The sequence below is a fragment of the Monodon monoceros genome, unplaced genomic scaffold (genome assembly GCF_005190385.1).
Source record: "Monodon monoceros isolate NGI ecotype Baffin Bay Population unplaced genomic scaffold, NGI_Narwhal_1 Super_Scaffold_9, whole genome shotgun sequence".
Classification (NCBI taxonomy): Eukaryota; Metazoa; Chordata; class Mammalia; order Artiodactyla; family Monodontidae; genus Monodon; species Monodon monoceros.
In genome coordinates, this window is record NW_021703786.1 from 24082417 (window position 1) to 24101304 (window position 18888).

The following is an 18888-nucleotide window of genomic DNA, read 5'->3' on the forward strand; positions in this document are numbered from 1 at the left end:
AGTCCTGATCAGCGCTGGTTGATCATCCTTGAATCTTTACCCTTTCAGAGGAGAGATGACAACCTCTACCTTGGGAAGGATGGGTCTACTTGAGAAACAGAAACCACCCGAGTACTCCATATCACTTTGGTCACAGGTGACCGGTGGTTTTGTCATCTCCCTTTGCAGACACCCGAGTGGTCACTCGGCAGGAAGTGGAAATCTTACTGAGTCAAGACCGCAACAGCACACGACCACATTCAGCACTTACTTTTGTACAACTTACAGGCAAAGCTGCCTCTTTCCTTCTGCTAACCCGGGACCACGGGTGAAGACAAAGCCCTTTAATTCTTAAGATCAGATTTCATCTTAACATGTCGTGGAAGGGTTGGGAGAGGTAAGAAGAAAGCTCCTCCTGATGAAAACGCGCTTGAGGACTATTTTGCAGAACGCAGGGGTTTCTGTTTTTGGCAGCAACTAGACTGGCAGATTTGGAGGGCGGATGTAAAGACTTTCCAAGTCACCTTTTTATCCCAGACAGTCACAGCCTCTACCTCAGTCTTGCAGTGGGGCTGGGTGGGAGCCCCCGGGCAGGGTGGGCGCCCAGAGGCGGAGCACCGGCTGCCAGGACTTACCTGTTGAGATACACGCGTTTCTCCGTGAACTGCCCGTTCCCATGGTGAGGGTCCTCGAAGGGCTCGTTCTGGACGACCTCCACCCCTTCTCCTCGGTCGCTCTGTTCGTGGCTGTGCTTGCTGATCATGTACAGCTGTCCGATTTTGTACTACAAAACACACAGACACAGAGGGGTCAGACCCATCGCTTGCCTCCGAAAACTGCCCCGGCGCCACCACCGCCACTGCGCCGCAAGCAACTCAGAGCATCAGCACTTCCTGTTGAGAAAAGAAATCAGGCACGTGGGCCTGATGGTACTCTTCCTCAGGAAGAAGGTGGAGAACGAGCTGTGAGTAGAATGCAGAAACGGCCTGTTCCTGTGAACACTTTGCATCACCTTGGCAGATGCTTGCCGGTGTGGCCGATGGCCTTCAAGGGTTGGCAGCCGATCAACCAACCCATGGGTAGCGGCCGGGAGGTGGGCACGCTGGAGTCTCCCTTTCCACTCTGGCCCTACAGGGTTAAGTGGCGCTGAAGTCCTATTCTGCTTGGCTCAAGACAGGCTCAGACAGGCTAAGGTTTGTGATTTCTGTCCCTTCTTTCTGCTTGATTAACTGCATTGCTGGGCACAAGAGGATTAGATGTCACCTGTCTCTTCCATCGCCTCTCTCAAAGTGTTCAACTCTCCTGGAGGCCTCTGTCCCATAGAATGGTGGTTCTCAAAGGTGGCTGAATGTAAGAGTCACCTGGAAGCTTTAAAAAAAAAACCCTCCAGATGCCCAGGCCCCAATATGAGTGGAAACTGTGGACCCACCTTTAGGCTGGTCCACAAGGAGGAAAATCTACAGTATCTTTAAGTCCTGGGGCTTTAGTGCGGGGCCTTCCAGGCTGAGATGCCAGAAGTTACATGTGCTTACACGAAAATGATAAAATGGAATAACATGTAATGTGAACACTTTCCGTGCCGCCTGTATCTTTGAGCTGTTCCATTCTCTTTCTTGCCTCTCTGAAAACCCTGGGGCCAGCAGGCATCTCTTCACCCAGTGAACTTCCAAAGTGACAAAACTAATTTGACGGAGGGGAAAATAAGAGAGAGAGGAAGGAGGGAGTCAAATGACTTTTGCACTGAGGAAGTCTGCTCAGAATCAGCAGGCAGGGCGATGAGACGCTGCTGTGGTCCTTCCACAGATTCGGTGTAAAACAACACACAGCGTCAGCATCAAGGCCCGAGAGATGGGGGGAAGGGGCCTGAGTCTGCAGCAGGCTAATCACGGCTCCGGGTTATTCCCAAAGAGCCCAGGCCAGCAGGTATGTACGTCCCCTGTCTATGTGCATAAGAGAGAGAAACAGATTTTAAATTAAGGGGGCAAAAAAAAAAAAAATTAAGGGGGCATGTATAATGTACAAGTCAACAGTGCAGTCAGTTCCAAAGCTGAGAGGACACACACGTCCAAAGGTCCCTCTTCCATTCTGAGGCAGGTGCCGGGAAGGGAGTGTGAACAGAATGGGAAAGGCTCTGGTGTGAGGCCAGCCTGAGGGACCAGGCCCAGTAACCATGACAATGGGAACAGCAGCCTTCTGGCTCTTCTCAAAGGGCAGTGCTTCCTGTCTGTGCCACGCCTCTCCCCCAGAAGGGTCTGCATTTAAAATGCTTTTAATGTAACTGTGTGTGTGTGCTGAGGATAAGAGCAGGGAGAGGAGAGAGGAAAATCAAACATAAAATTTCTTTTTAAACAAATTTTGGGATTAGAAACTTGCCTTGGCTTCCCCTCTTCCCGTTGCTCATAAAGACTGACTAATACTGTTTCAAGGAGGAAGACAGTGAGAAAAAGTTTACAGATTGGAGATATGTGAGATCAACACTCTACCTTATACGGATGGGCACACAAGCCTGGAACAGCATGTCCAGCTGCCCAGGGGGTGGAGATTTCACTGGCAGTTGCTTTGTACTTGGAGTTCAAAAAAATACGTGTTTACTTACAATGGAATATTACTGTGCCATAAAAAGGAAGGAAGTACTGATACTGATACTGCTTAATGTGTGTTACCAGTTGAATTGTGTCTTCCCAAAATTCATATGTTGAAGTCCCAGTACCTCAGAATGTGACCTTATTTGGAGATAGGGTCCTTACAGAGGTAATCAAATTAAAATGAGGTCATTAGGATGGGCACTAGTCCAACAGGACTGGTTTCCTTACACAAAGGGGCAAGTTGGACATAGAGACACTCACAGGAAGAATACGAGATGAAGCGATGCACGAAGATGGCCATCTACCAGCCAAGGACTGACCTGGAACAGATCCTTCCCTCCCAGCCTTCAGCAAGAACCAGCCCTGCCTGCTGACACTTGATCTTTGACTTCCACCATTCACAGCTGTGAGCCCTTACAACTCTGGTTGGTTAAGCCACCCCTTCTGTGGTGCTTTGCTATGGCAGCCCGAGCAAACCCACACAATGGGTACGGGGCTTCCTTCTGGGGTGATGAAAGTGTTCTGGATCTGGATAGAGGTGGTGGTTGCACAATACTGTGAATGTACTAGATGCTGCTGAATTGACTTTAAAATGGTTAATTTTGTGTTACGTGATTTCCACCTTGTGGAAAGGAAATGCTGCCACCATTCCAGTAAACAATGAATGTTTGCTGGCCATCAGGCCATTAGCCACTGTAGCCACACAACGCCCCCCCACCCCCCCCAGCCCCAACGGCGTGCCCTGAGGGGAATTCAGGATGGAGAAAAAAATGTAACATTCTGTGCTTAGATAGTTAAGATGTATATCTAAGGAATCACTTCAATGAGCCCAGACTCTTGCATCTTCCCACACATTAAAAAAAACTCCAGGCCTTCCCTGGTGGCACAGTGGTTAAGAATCTGCCTGCCAATGCAGAGGACACGGGTTCGAGCCCTGGTCCAGGAAGAGCCCACATGCCGCGGAGCAACTAAGCCCGTGCGCCACAACTACTGAGCCCATGCACCGCATCTACTGAAGCCCACGTGCTCTAGAGCCTGTGCTCTGCAACAAGAGAAGCCACCTTAGTGAGAAGCCCGCGCACTGCAACGAAGAGTAGCCCCCACTCACCGCAACTAGAGAAAGCCCGCGCACAGCAACGAAGACCCTACACAGCCAAAAATAATAAATGGATAAAAATAAAAAAATTTATAAAGAAAAACAAAAAAAACTCCTATATATTCTGGCTCCTCCTTTACCTCTTTGGAGCAGTTTCTCAGAGCTCTAGGACTCAGTAAGCTCCCCAAATACAACTTAACTTGCATCTTTTAGGTTGTGCATTTTTCTTTAGTTGAAAACCTCAACTGTTTTAAAAAAAGTGTTGACCCCACTTCTGAAGCAGATACCCCTAAGCCAAAATGCTGTCAAGGGCTTTAGTCGGGGGTGGGAGGACTTGACAGAAGGGATGCCTATCCCTGGACCATCTCCAGGAGCTCCAACTCACTCACGCATGAAAATGTATGGGACCAAGGGCGATGCATGACACAGAAAAGCCATTAGCCAGACGCGAGTCAGCCTGGCTGCGCTCAGCTCGATTGCTTCCTGCCCTGTTGAAAGGAAAGGGCCGAGGCAGCCAGAGGCTGATTCACCGTCAGCCAGAGGAGGGCCTGGCTGCCCAGCCTCATTGATCATTCTGGTGGCTCCTGAAAGAGCCATTGCAGGGCAGACACCAGCATTAGCTCATTAAGATAGCGTCAGTCCGTGGGCGACTGACAGACGCTGGATGCAGTAACGTGGGTGACATTGTTGGGGGGTGGCGGGACACTCAAGCCCAGACACTGAGGTGGTCAAGGGCCCTGAGGCTGTCACTTTATTCACGCTCAAGCAAATCAGGCCTGTTCTCCGGGTTGCGGCCATCTGAGCTGGGCCATCCAGAAGCAGAGGTTTTAAACCACAAACTGACTCAGACACATGCATCGAGAAGTTTCTCAATTAGAGCGGACAGGGCAGGACAGAGAGTCCTTCAACCGTGTCTCAAAATCACCAGAGATACTCCTAAAAATGCTGAATCCTGGGCCATTCCAGCCCTTTTACATTCACACTGAGGTAGATGGAAGTTGGGGATCTTACGCAAATACAACGTTAAAAGCTGAGAACCACTGCGGCAGAGTGGGGAAGGCCTTCATTAGTACTTGCTCAGTACCAGACGGTGCCAAGACCAAAAGGTTCCATCTTTAGGGGACCTGTTTCTTCTTTCCTCTTTTAACACTGAATTCTTGCAAAGCTCTATCACTAATTTAGTGAGAATACTACATCACAGATCACCAACTCCAAACAAACTTGTATGTGAAATGAAGGCTGCGAAATCCATAGACTCAGAAGGATTCGGAAGACATTGAAGCCAGAGAGTCGATAACAGAACTGATAATGATGATGGTGGTGGTGGTAGAGTAAAGCTTAACTGATTGCCTATCAGTGAGAGGCACCAATTAAGTGCTTTATATTCATTTCTAAGACTCATAAGGATTCAGGTACATATTTACAGATGAGGAAGCTGAGTCTCCGAGAGGCTAGAGACTTCCTCCTGCCACGTGGCTTCTAGGTGGCAGAGCTGGTTTAAAGACCATAGGTCTGTACTCTTTCTTCTCCACTCAGCTTCAGCCCTTATTTCTCTAACAGGTGAACTGCTTTAACAAACCTAGATCTCATTATGATGAACAAAGAGGGATGGTTCAGAGCCACTGCCTTTGAACTTTGCTATTTCAGAAGATGAAGAAGAAAAGTCTGATATCATTTGAAAGATCAAAGTTGTTTAAACTGTGCGCACATATGGAATGGTGGAGCAATTATGCTCTAACTTTGTAAAATCTACTGTTATAATTCCAGAGTTTGGGGTAATCATCATTACAGGCAATCACGATTAGAGACAGCTCTGCGCTGCAGGGCTGAGCCTCCATGAGAGCCATCATCAGAACAGCTACCCCAAATAATTCTCTCTGTAGTGAAAAAAAAACCCATGGGGATGCAGATCTTTCCCATTTGCATGCAGCGCTGCATGTTTGATAAAGCTGCAGAACTTGAGGGAAGGCAGAGTTGCATAACATGCCTGGAAAAGCCAAGGGGGTTCATCACTTTGTACTTTTGCAAACTCTGTGCCTGGGCACGACCAAGGTACTTAATACAGTTCACCTCAAACCTTGATTTTTAGAAAAGGTGACCCCAAGTCAAAACTCCTGATTATGGTAAGGGATTATTAACTGACCATCACCAACACCTAAATAGCATCCTTGCCGTTAGAAGTACTAGGCCCAAAGTTTTAGGTTCAGTAGAACCCTAAGCTTTCACTTAACTGCCCCTTCCCCCAATTGCTGAGCTTCAGAGATCTCTGCAAGGCCAGGCTCCCATATTCCCCTCCATAAAGAACCAACGGGGTGTCATCTTTCTTCCAATCCCTCCCTTCCTGCCCCCTTTCTCATCCTTCATTAGTCCCAATACCTTTTTCAAACATCACGATGTGAAAGGTGGGAACCACTGTTTTGCAATAAACATTATTCAGCCTGGATGGAGTTATTCCCTGATGTCATGACTCAGGTCTTCAAGGCCCCAGATTGGGAATGAGAATTTACAACTATTTCCACTTCTACCATCAAAGCAGACGGATACCACACAATATGACAACCACGGAGAAATACCTGTCCCTCTGACTTAACCTGATATCATGTATGTTTCCATCTTTGAAATGTGCATGATTCCTGCCTCTCTCACTCTGGCTGTGTGGAGAGAGGAAAGAGCAGAGGGTGATACAAGGTGGCACTGCTGGGAGTTTGCCACATTATTCACATCACCCTTAATGCTTTTCTTGGCTTTTTTTCCCCAGTCTTCTCTACTCTCAATAAACGGACCTCAAAGCACAGTGGAGCAATTGCCTCATGACGCCCAAGGAGCCCCCTGAAGAGAGTGCCTGAAAGATAAAACATCACCCAGGACTCCAGTGCACTGCAGTCTTCACGCCAAGTGGTGCCAAAATTGTAATTCCACTCAGGGAAGGGGATGTGATGAGGCCAGATTTTAACAACCTCATATCAGAAAACTAGAGGCTAGAGCCAGCTGTTTTCTAGAATCTCACAGCACAGCTGAGGCAGTGGGACAAATGCTCTGGTGCAGCAGTCGGCAAACTATGTGGCCTGGTGCCTGTGTTTTTAAAATAAAGTTTCATTGGAACACAGCCATACTCATTCATTCTGTGACTGCTCTCACGATACCACAGCAGATACCGTGTGGTTCAAAGAGCTGAAAATATTTACTATCTGGCCTTTTACAGAAAAAGGTTGCTGACCCCTGTCTAGTGCAGTGCTACTGGGTCCAGCACTAACCAGCGCTGTCCGGGATGGTGGCCACTCGCCATATGTAGCTTATGAGCATTGGAAATGGGGCCTGTGCGATGGAGGGACTGAATTTAAAATTTTCTTTCCTTTTAATTAACTTAAACTTTAAAACTGACACTCGATTCAGCTATAAGAAAACTTTTACATACGTCTGAGACACACCATTCAGTAGACATAAATCTACTGTTTAAACTGAAAATTTTTATGAAATCTCAATTCACATCAGGTACCTCTGATGAAATTTTAGCATCTGGCTTGAGATTGCTTATAAGTGTAAAACGCACACTTAGTAACAACAGCAAAAAAAGTAAAGCTCATTAAAAATTTTTAAATTGATTGCATACGGAAATGATAGTATTTTAGAGATACAGGGTTAACTAAAATATATTCTTAAAAATAACTTCACCTGTTTCTTTACATATGTGGTTGGCATTTGTGGCTCACATATTTCTATTGGATGGTGCTAGTCTAAGCCCTAAACTTGACCATCAGGGATGGAGAGTCAGGTCATCAATCCATACCAAGACTTCAGAGGCTGGCTGGTCAGGTCAAGGGTTTCCGTGTGTTTCCAAGCTAGCGAGGTAGGGCACTGGTAATAAGGCATACATTTGGAGAAGCTCTCCCTTTCTGAGGACTGGCATTACCTGGACCTCCAGAGAGGTGATAATTGTTCACTGTGTGCTATGGTGGAAAGCACTGCAGTTTTAAAATTGAAAACCTGCAGCCAAAGTCCTGATTCTGCCTTTGATGAGTTTTGTAACCCTAGACAATCTGCTTAACTGAGCCACAGTTTCTTATCATTAAAATGGGACTAAGAAAACACCTCATGGGACATGGTGACAATCAAGTGAGATAAAAACTTACAAATTAATATGCTTTATAAAATGTAAAACTGTACACTGTAGCTATGGCTCCTTCTGTTTGGCAACACATCTGACTGGGAGGTGAAGATCTGTTTCATTTGTTTCCATTTTGCTACAGTTTTTTTTTTAAAAGGTCAAGTCTTTATTTATTTTTGGCTGCATTGGGTCTTCGTTGCTGCTCGTGGGCTTCCTCTAGTTGCAGCGAGCGGGGGCTACTCTTTGTTGCAGTGCACGCGCTTCTCATTGCGGTGGCTTCTCTTGTTGCGGAGCACGGGCTCTAGGCGCGCAGGCTTCAGTAGTTGTGGCTCACGGGCTCTACAGCGCAGGCTCAGTAGTTGTGGCGCACGGGCTTAGCTGCTCCACGGCATGTGGGATCTTCCCGGACCAGGGCGCGAACCCGTGTCCCCTGCATTGGCAGGTGGATTCTTAACCACTGCGCCACCAGTGAAGTCCCTTGCTACAGTTCTATACAGGCTAAGAGAACAAGGCATCTGCCATACACACCCCTACAATGCAAAAATCGGGGAAAACCTGACCATCAGCCCAAGACCATCATTTCCTTCTGCAAAAATTGTATTAGATGGTAGTCAGATCAAACACTTCCCAAAATGTTATAAAAAAACTTGGGAACATCCACTTATATGACGTCCCTAGGGCAGTCAAATTCACAGAGACAGAAAGTAGCATGGTGGTTGCCAGCAGGGGTGGGGAGTTAACGCTTAATAGGACAGAGTTTCTGTGTGGGATGATGAAAAAGTTCTGGGGATGGATGGATGGTGTTGATGTTTGCATAACAATGTGAATGCACTCAATGCCACTGAACTGTACACTTAAAAGTGGTTAGAATGGTAAACTTCATGTGATGTACATTTCATCACAATTCTTTAAAAAACCCGGAACATGTCATTTTCCCCTGTCGCTTACTTACTTCACGCCTCAAGGTGGCCATCTATCAGTGATTCTATTTTTATGATTATGAAAAAGCTTTTTTTAGGACAGGGACTTCTATATTTGGATGGATCTTTGGTTTGGAAGCTTATTTGAAGGTGTTGAGCCAAGGGGACAGAACTATAAAATGACTTCCCCCAGAGACAATGTTGCATGAGACGCCCGATTCCTGCCATGCCAGGGGAGATGCCTGGCTCGCTCTGCCCTAAACTTAAATGTCTTTGACATTAGCAATCTGGAGGATTCCTGTTGCTGATGTTCCCAAGCAACATGGTGCTGACTGTGACAGTGTTACGGACAAACAGCCTGACAGAAGGGAAAGAGTGATTAACCGAATACAAATGCATTCTGATCCCGCCAACCTTAACTAGGGTCACTGAGAACCCCAGCTCACAGTTCACAGCCCAGCTCCTCCATCTGCCTGGGAGCAACTCTACAACAAGCCCAATTCCATTTCCTTTATTCCGTTGGGAAGGTATGGTGTGTACTTTTACCTCCAAGGGCTGGATCTGATTTGGGTTCTGCAAAGACATGACTGGCTAGCCCCATCAGTCCTTCTGGCTCTGCGACTCAAATGTCCAGATTTCTCCATGAGGTTTAAAAAAAAAAAAAAAAAAAAAAAAAGAAGGTGTAAAGTTCCTTGGTGTTTCGTCAGCTCTCTCCCTGCCAGGTCAATAAAGCACGAAAACCAATATCCGATCCCACAAAGAAAATACAAACCTGCAGCTCATATTTCAGGATATCAGTGCTTCATCACATATTTATCTTTTCTCCCGGATCTTTATAAGCAGCTATCAGAGGTGCCTTGTTTATTACGTAATACTGTGTCATAATGCCAGGGTGCAGGAATGAAAAAGCTGATAAAAAGATTTAAGAAGGAGCTGGGTTATTGACATTTAATTCAAAAATCCACCTTCTGTGACAAACTAATATAAACAGCATTGTAGGCTGGTGCTTAACCCATTCTAAGTTTTGGACTAAACTGAATAGAAATAGAGCAACTCAATGCCAAGGGAAGGGCTCAGGGTATGCTTCGTGCTGGTGCAAGCAGAACTCTACACGCCTGTGACTGTACAAAACCGTAAATTGTTTCTAGTACACTCAGCCGTCCAGCAGCATAATCCACTTGACCGAGTACAGGAGGGTACAGTATATGAAAAGTAAGAGTGCACATTTAAAAAACATAAGTTTATTTATTTTATTTTTGGCTGCATTGGGTCTTCGTTGCTGCACATGGGCTTTCTCTAGTTGCGGCGAGCGGGAGCTGCTCTTTGTTGCAGTGTGTGGGCTTCTCATTACGGTGGCTTCTCTTGTTGCGGAGCACGGGCTCAGCTGCTCTGTGGCATGTGGGATCTTCCCGGACCACAGCTCGAACCCATGTCCCCTGCATTGGCAGGCGGATTCTTAACCACTGCACCACCAGGGAAGTCCCAAGAGAGCACATTTTAACTGCTCCTTCCAACACTGACTCATCCTTGGGGGTGGTATTCTAGCCCTGAGAACTCATTTGATACACATATTGAAAAGCCAAAATGATAACACAGAGTGAGTAGAGGCTACTTCATAAGCATAGGCTCACGCAAGAGGTGTCATCCCCTGGTATTGATAAATGAGAATCTGAACACGTTAGCCATTAGAGAGCAGCATGAAAAACCACAAAGAGAGCAAAGGCAGGAACTGCCAGAACTCAGTTCAAAACCACAAGGGTAGCTGGCCCTTGAGGCAGAACACAGGATTTCTCCAGACGTTGGTTGGGGGACACTCTTGGTCCCTTCTCGTTCGTGCACTGAACAAAGAGAGTTCATCAGGCTCCGTAGATACTGGAGCCAGAGCGACGAACAAGGTCGACCTGGTCTCCGGCGAAGAGGAGGGTTTCCTGAGTTCCACCTCGAAGACACAAGGCTGTGAGCTGAAGGAACTTGAGGCTGACATAAAAGCCATGGGACCATTTGCCAAGAAATGTGAAACCAACTGCAACTCAAATAAATGGAGAGGTTTGGTAATAGGGCTGACTTTTAGAAAGCAATCAAGGCTCTTGTGTTTACTACAAAGCAGAAACCCACAGCCAATCACAAGACCAAAAAGGGAGAAAACTAAGATAGAACCTTCCCAGAAATATATCCTGCACTGTCTCCTTGCCACACCCTGCTGTGTCAATGCTCATCTCCTTAACCTTGGCCTCATAACCAGAGGTGTTTCTAGGAGAGAGGTCTATCTTTATGGGGGTAACAGGCTCTTTCCAGAATTAGAAAAGCCCCTGTTTGTGAAGCCTATTGTACCTACCAATCCTTCAGGAAAATGATGGGTGACATCAAGAGATGCTGTTGTTCTGGTTAAAGCTAGAAATATACTCGTAGGAATGACAGCAATTAGTTTTAGTGTCTTTGAGAACTTCTGAGAGCACAAGAGCACACTGAATGCAAAGAGGAGCACTTGCTGCTTCATGTACAATTGAACAATGGGAGTTCTTAATGTTTTGAAAGAATTATTCAAGACACTTCATGCCTAGAACAAGAAGACCTCAGTAATATTTGAAGGTCACTGAACCCCTTTGCTTGCTTAAGTGCTAGTTGACACGGCAAGTGGTTTCAGGGCTCTGCTAACTCTACAGCAATGATGAGAGTTATGACCAAGTTATATCTGTGGTTCAAAGTCTGGAAAACTCCAGCATCTGTTTTCACCCCACTTTGGAGGAGTGGCCCCAGGTTTCACATGCCTGCAGTGGTACCTGCAGCCCATAGGCAGCCGTAGGGTATGTGGCTGGGAAGGCACCGTTCTCCTAAGCAATAGCAGCCTATGGTGTTCCTTCCTTGGTAAAAAGCAGCAGATAACTGATGGAGAAAAGTATATGGTTGTCAACTCCTGCTCTCCCGAGACAGTTAATGAAGACAGGCAAAATAGAGTAAACTGGGTACATTTCCAGGAATTGCTACATTTAAAAATCTATCTTTGGGGCTTCCCTGGTGGCACAGTGGTTGAGAGTCCGCCTGCCGATGCAGGGGACACGGGTTTGTGCCCCAGTCTGGGAGAATCCCACATGCCGCGGAGCGGCTGGGCCTGTGAGCCATGGCCGCTGAGCCTGTGCGTCCGGAGCCTGTGCTCCGCAACGGGAGAGGCCACAACAGTGAGAGGCCTGCGTACCGCAAAAAAGAACCCCAAAAAACAAAAAATTCTATCTTTTTCAGATACATGCACCCCGATGTTCACAGCAACACTATTCACAATAGTCAAGACATGGAAGCAACCTAAATGTCCATCGACAGATGAATGGATAAAGAAGATGTGTTATATATATACACACACACGATGGACTGCTACTCAGCCATAAAAAAGAATGAAATAATGCCATCTGCAGCAACACGGATGGACCCAGAGATGATCATACTAAGTGAAGTAAGTCAGAAAGACAAATATCATATGATATCACTTATATGTGGAATCTAAAATATGACACAAATGAACTTATCTACAAAACAGAAACGAACTCATAGACATAGACAACAGACTTGCGGTTGCTAAAGGGGGATTAGAGGAGGGATGGAGTGGGAGTTTGGGATTAGCAGATGCAAACTATTATATAGGATGGATAAATGACAAGGCCCTACTGTACAGCACAGGGGACTATGTTCAATATCCTATAATAAACCGTATGGAAAAGAATATGAAAAAGAATATGTATATGTGTGCGCATGTAACTGAATCACTTTGCTATACATCAGAAACTAATACATTATAAATCAACTATACTTCAATAAAATTACAAATAAATAAATAACTTTCTGATGCATCTCAGACTTATTCTAATGACCCAGGGAGAGATTCCATCAAATGGTACTTTTAAGGCCGAGTGGTGACCCTGTTCTTGCTCTGTCAACAGTCAGTAATCCTCCATCTCTGTGCATTCTCCTAGGGGAGGCAACGCCGTGATGAAATAAATACAATTCACCGTGTTTTCAAAGAGTGGGGAGAAAAAAGGACACAGAGACAAAATGATGAATCGGAATGTTGTTCCTCACAGGATTCTTTTTTTCATTTTTTAATTGTGGTAAAATATAGTTAACAAAATTTACCATTTTAGCCTTTTTTTGTTTTTTTTGCGGTACGCGGGCCTCTCACTGCTGTGGCCTCTCCCGTTGCGGGGCACAGGCTCCGGACACGCAGGCTCAGCGGGCATGGCTCACGGGCCCAGCCGCTCTGCGGCATGTGGGATCTTCCCGGACCGGGGCACGAACCCATGTCTCCTGCATTGGCAGGCGGACTCTCAACCACTACACCACCAGGGAAGCCCATTTTAGCCATTTTTAAGTGTAGAATTCAGTTGCATTAAGTTCATTCACAATTGTTGTGCAACCAACACCACCTTCCATTTCTGAACTTTTTCATCATTTCAGAAAGAAGCTCTGTCCCCATTAGATAGCAATTCCATTCCTCCTCCCTAGTAACCTCTAATCTACTTCCTGTCTATGAACGTGTCTATTCTAGATACCTCATGTAAGTGAAATCACACAATGTGCGTCCTTTCTTGATGGGCTATTTCACTTTAGCATAGCGTTTTCAAGGTTCATCCATGTTGTAGTATGTGTCAGAATTTCATTCCTTTTTAAGGCTGAAAAACATTCCATTGTATGTGTATACCATGGATACTTATTCATGCATCTGCTGATGGGTATTTGGGTGGCTTCCACCCTCTGGCTATTATTGTGACTAATGCTGCTATGAACGTTGGTATACAAGTATCTGTTTGAGTTCACACCTAGATGTGGATTTGCGGGATCATATGATAATTCTATGTTTAACTTTTTAAGGAACCACCAAACTGTTTTCCACAGCAGCTGCACCATTTTATTCCCAGCAACAATGCACAAGGATTCCAGTTTCTCCACATCCTTGCCAACACTTGTTACTTTCCATTTTTTGTTTGTTTTTCAATAATAGCCATCCTAATGGGTGTGATGTGGTCACATGATGTTGTAAAGTCAACGCTAATTTCCTTCTTGGATCTCACTGTTGTAAGGCTCTCTTTAGGTGGTGCTTGGGCATGTCAAATCTGTCTTCCAAATAAGTACTTGCGACTGCCCTGGGAGAGATTTCAACTCTACCATTTATTTAAATCAGAAGACCTTTCTGATAAAGCACTGATGAACTGAGGTGGTTATTTTTCAGGGGATTGGAGGGTGTCCCTTTGAAATGCTCTGCCTGCAAACAGAAGATGAAAATGCAATAAATCCCTTTACGTAAAAAGGCCCCAACATATTCATAATAGTTAAGTCACTACGGTGTAGGGCACCACAAAGAGACAGCCATGAATTATTACCTTAGGGAGTCCAGGGGTGGTGGTGGGCATGACCTGAAAAGGCACTTCTATTTCTCTTATAGAAGCTGCTTTCAGGATTATTTTGATGGCCCAGCCAGGAATGTAGTAAATTATAGAATCACAATGTAGAAGGCAGCAAACAGTCTTGCAGAATTTACTTATGAATCAAACGTGTATGACTTATATTCAAAGATTTGAGGTAAAAAAAGCCACTCTGGGTAATTTGCCTTTTTCATGTTTTTCTTATGGTTTAATCTTTATTCTATTTTAGGTGAAGCTACTCTTGAAAAAGTAATCTTGGAAATAACTTTAGACTCTGCAGTGGATTTAAGTAGTTTCTCATGCTTGCTAGTTGTGTTTTTTTTTTTAAGTATACAATTCAGTAGTTTTTAGTATGTTCACAAGGCTATGCAACTGTCTCCACTATCTAATTCCAGAATATTTTCATCATCCCCAAAAGAAACTCCACACCCATTAGCGGTAACTCCCTGTTCTCCCCTCCTCCCAGACCCTGGCAACCACTAATCTACCTTCGGTCACTATGGATATGCTCATTCTGGACATTTCATATAAATGGAATCATACAGTGTGTGGCCTTTTGTGACTGACTGCTTTCACTTAGCACAGTGTGTTTTTTTTTAAGTTGAAATATAGTTGATTTACACTGTTGTGTTAATTTCTGGTGTACAGAAAAGTGATTCAGTTATACATATATATTCTTTATCATATTTTTTCCATTATGGTTTATCACAGGATATTGAATATAGCTCCCTGTGCTAGACAATAGGACCTTGTTGTTTATCCATTCTGTATATAATAGTTTGCACCTGCTAATCCCAAACTCCCACTCCATCTCTCCTCCACCCCCACCCACCCCTGCAAGCACAAGTCTGTTCTCTATGTCTATCAGTCTGTTTCTGTTTTGTAGATAAGTTCATTTGCGTCATATTTTAGATTCCACATATAAGTGGTATCATATGCTATTTGCCTTTCTCTTTCTGACTTACTTCACTTAGTGTGATCATCTCTAGGTCCATCCATGTTGCTGCAAATGGCATTATTTCATTCTTTTTTATGGCTGAATAGTATTCCATTGTATATACATACCACCTCTTATTTACCCATTCATCTGTCAACCTAAATGGACATTTAGGTTGTTTCCATGTCTTGGCTATGGTGAATAGTGCTAGCATAAAGTTTTTAAGATTCATCCATGTTGTAGCATGTATCAGTATTCCCTTCCTTTTTTACTGCCAAATAATATTCCATTATATGGCTATCCCATGTCTGTTCATTTATCACTTAAAAGATATTTGGGTAATTTCCACTTTTTGGCTATTACAAGTAATACCGCAATGAACATATATGTATGAATCTTTGTGTGGACTTGTGTCCATGTCTCTTGGGTTGATATCTAGGGGTGAATTGCTGGGTCATACGATAACTATGTTTAACCTTTTGAGGAACTGCCAGACCGTTTTCCACAGCTGGTACACCACTTGACATTCCCACCAATAATGTCTCATACTTTCTTTTTTTTAAAAATTAATTAATTAATTACTTATTTATTTTTGGCTGCGTTGGGTCTTTGTTGCTGTGCATGGGCTTTCTTTAGTTGTGGCAAGCGGGGGCTACTCTTTGTTGTGGTGTGCAAGCTTCTCATTGCAGTGGCTTCTCTTGTTGCGGAGCATGGGCTCTAGGCGAGCGGGCTCAGCAGCTGTGGCTCGCCGGCTCTAGAGCACAGGCTCAGTAGTTGTGGCATGTAGGCTCAGTAGTTGTGGCGCACGGGCTTAGTTGCTCCGCAGCATGTGGGATCTTCCCGGACCAGGGCTCGAACCTGTGTCCCCTGCATTGGCAGGCAGATTATTAACCTCTGCACCACCAGGGAAGTCCCCTCATACTTACTTTCGATAATTTTAAGTGACTTGTAGAAAGTCAAACAAGTGACTTCAAAAACCAAGAATAAATTATGGGACAAGTGTGGCCTTGCTTGCTCATGTCACCATATTTGAAACTTGGGCACGTCTGATGAACAGACATCCTGGGCAACTGTCCAGGCTCATGGTGTCTTTTCATTAATCTGCGGGGACAACAAAGAGCTAAGTATGACAATACAGACAATTAGGAGCTAAGATAGCAGATCCAAAGGTACTAATTATACGACACACATGGAAAGTGTGCGAGGGTTAGAAAGGGAGCGGCACAGACTACAGTTGTCCAGGAGGGCATCACACAGAAAATGAGGCTTGACCTGTGTGTGGACAGGCACTAGTCTGTTAAGAAGGAAGCAGGAAGTCACAGCCTGCAAATAAATCCTGGACATTTACTTGCTCACAGCAAAACCTCACTACTTCCTAGGGCCTCTGAAGATGCACACAGAAATAATAATAAAAGCTGCCACACAAAAGGGTGTGGAGAAAAGGGAACACTCCTGCACTGTTGGTGGGAATGTAAATTGGTGCTGCAGCTATGGAGGACAGTACAGAGTTTCCTTAAAAAACTAAAAATAGAGTTACCATGTGATCCAGCAATCCCACTCCTGGGCATATTTCTGGAAAAGACAAAAATGCTAATTCAAAAAGATACATGCACCCTTATGTTCATAGCAGCACTATTTACAATAGCCAAGACATGGAAGCAACCTAAATGTCCATTGACAGATGAAAGGATAAAGAAGATGTGATATATATATACATAATGGAATATTACTCAGACATAAAAAAGAATGAAATAATGCCATTTGCAGCAACATGGATGGACCTAGAAATTCTCATACTAAGTAAGCCAGAGAAAGACAAGTATATGAAATCACTTATATGTGAAATCTAAAAAAATGATACAAAGGAACTTATTTACAAAACAGAAATAAACTCACATAGAAAACACACTTGTGGTTACCAAAGGGGAAAGGTGGGATAAATTAGGAGTTTGGGATTAACAAATACACAACTACTACATATAAAATAGCTAAGCAACAAGGATTTACTGTGTAGCAGAGGGAATTATATTCAGTATCTTGTAATAACCTATAATGGAAAAGAATCTGAAAAAAACGGAATCATTTTGCTGTACACCAGAAACAAACACAACATTGTAAATCAACTATACTTCAATAAAAAGTTGTTTGTTTTGGAAAAAAAAGCAAAGAAGAATAATGCTGCTACACAGTGCTAACTTTTCTGGGGTCAGCATGGTCCTAAAGCATTCATACTTATTTAATCCTCACAGCAACTCTATGAGATAGTAGTATTTTTATCCCTGTTTTACAAATGAAGAAACTGGTGCACACAGAGGTTGAGTAACTTGCCCAACTTCACCCAGCTAGAAAGTAGCAGAGCTGGGATTTGAACCCAGGCAGTCGAGCTCCAGGATTTACCATCCCTTGTCTCTGGCATTAATCTCCTCAGCCACTTGCTTGACGTGAAAAGCTATTTATTTATAAGGCCGGGTGAAAGTACCCTGGGAAGTAAAGTGACCTTCCTCACTCTTTCATGCTGCTGACAGTTTTAGGTGGATATTAGGAGTTTTTTAAAGAGGTGGGAGATGGCAGTGCCAACGAGAGCAAGCAGAGAAGGAGGTCACGGGAAGTTACCGGGGGGGACAAAATTAGAAGCTAAGAGCCCAAGGTTCTTGGCCCTGCTCCTGGAAACTCTTCCTCCTACACAAATTCTGACACACGGCAATTAAAGGAAGCATACCCACCCATACAAGTCCTTGAGATTTTAAAGTAAAAATTAAAATTAATGAGTCCATCTAATTTGGACTCACAAAACAGTGGGTAGAAGAAACTCCTGCAGCTGACAGCGGATGTGACAGTTATTTCATGAAAAGGAATAGAACTTCCCTGCCTGCCTTCAGATTTGAATGTTTCCAAATGTGATTGTAAACCTTAGCCTGAAACAATGTGCAGGACAGGAGTTGAATACAGATATTCTGGGGACAAAATCCCTTCAGCTTCCCCAGTCAAGCTGATGTGAGGGAAAGTGAGATGAAATATCCACTTCTCTTCACCCTTCTTGAGAGCCCAAGGCAGCGGGCTCAGACGCTCTTAACAATTGAAATTAGATTCCTAAAGGCATTGTGGAAAACAAGAATTGCATACTCAAAGGCTTCATTAAACTTTTGCAGGCATCTGAATCTAAATACACTGAAGTGATAGATGCTACCCTTTTGGTTCCCTCCCCCCCTCCCCAAGAAATGTAAAATCTGACTTACATGTATATCCCTAGTGATCAACCTTACAGGACAGTCCATAAGGCAAACCACAAACTCCTGTCCTCACTCCTAGAGTGAGGAAAAGACTAACCTTGAAAAATCACATCGTTCCTGGTTTTCCTCCTCTTTGGCAAGCCTCCTCCCCATTCCCAGAGGAAGACATTTCCAGAACTTCTGACAACCCTCAGAGGAGGAAGGCCTTCCTTCCTCCTCTTGGGCAGATGGTATTTGCATACTGACATATTGTAAATCTAGTCACCCAGGTAACAGGCTCCCGTTGGCAACAGCTCAACGAAGGTCAGCTTGATTCCTTCTAAAATTAGAAGTCAGACCAATCGGATTTTTAATTGTTCAAGGTAGGAGGCCCAGTTAGATGGCAAATCCAATTCTGAAAGTGAATTTTTCAACTGGGAGATTCAGCACAAATTAATAAGGGCAAGTTGGCGTGGGGAGGGCAGGGGGTAAAAAAGGCAAGTTGGAGCATTTCAACATGATAATAACATAGGTTTTGACATGTGGAAGATTTTGGCTCTGTGACTTTCCTGTTTCTATGAATAATCCTTCTACGACTCCAGTGTCCATTAGTAGATATGTCCTTGACCTTGCATCCCCCTTAACCTTC

The 18888-nt window shown here is 44.4% G+C and overlaps 1 protein-coding gene across 2 annotated transcripts in view; it reads right to left on the minus strand.

The window, feature by feature from the left end:
- The window catches only part of PITPNC1 (phosphatidylinositol transfer protein cytoplasmic 1), a 252078-nt gene that overhangs the window by 124491 nt on the left and 108699 nt on the right, over positions 1–18888 (minus strand). For both annotated transcript variants that reach the window (XM_029212734.1, XM_029212735.1), the window contains exon 2: positions 615–763. In XM_029212734.1, coding sequence (XP_029068567.1) covers positions 615–763 — 149 coding nt within the window. The remainder of the gene's footprint in view (positions 1–614; positions 764–18888) is intronic.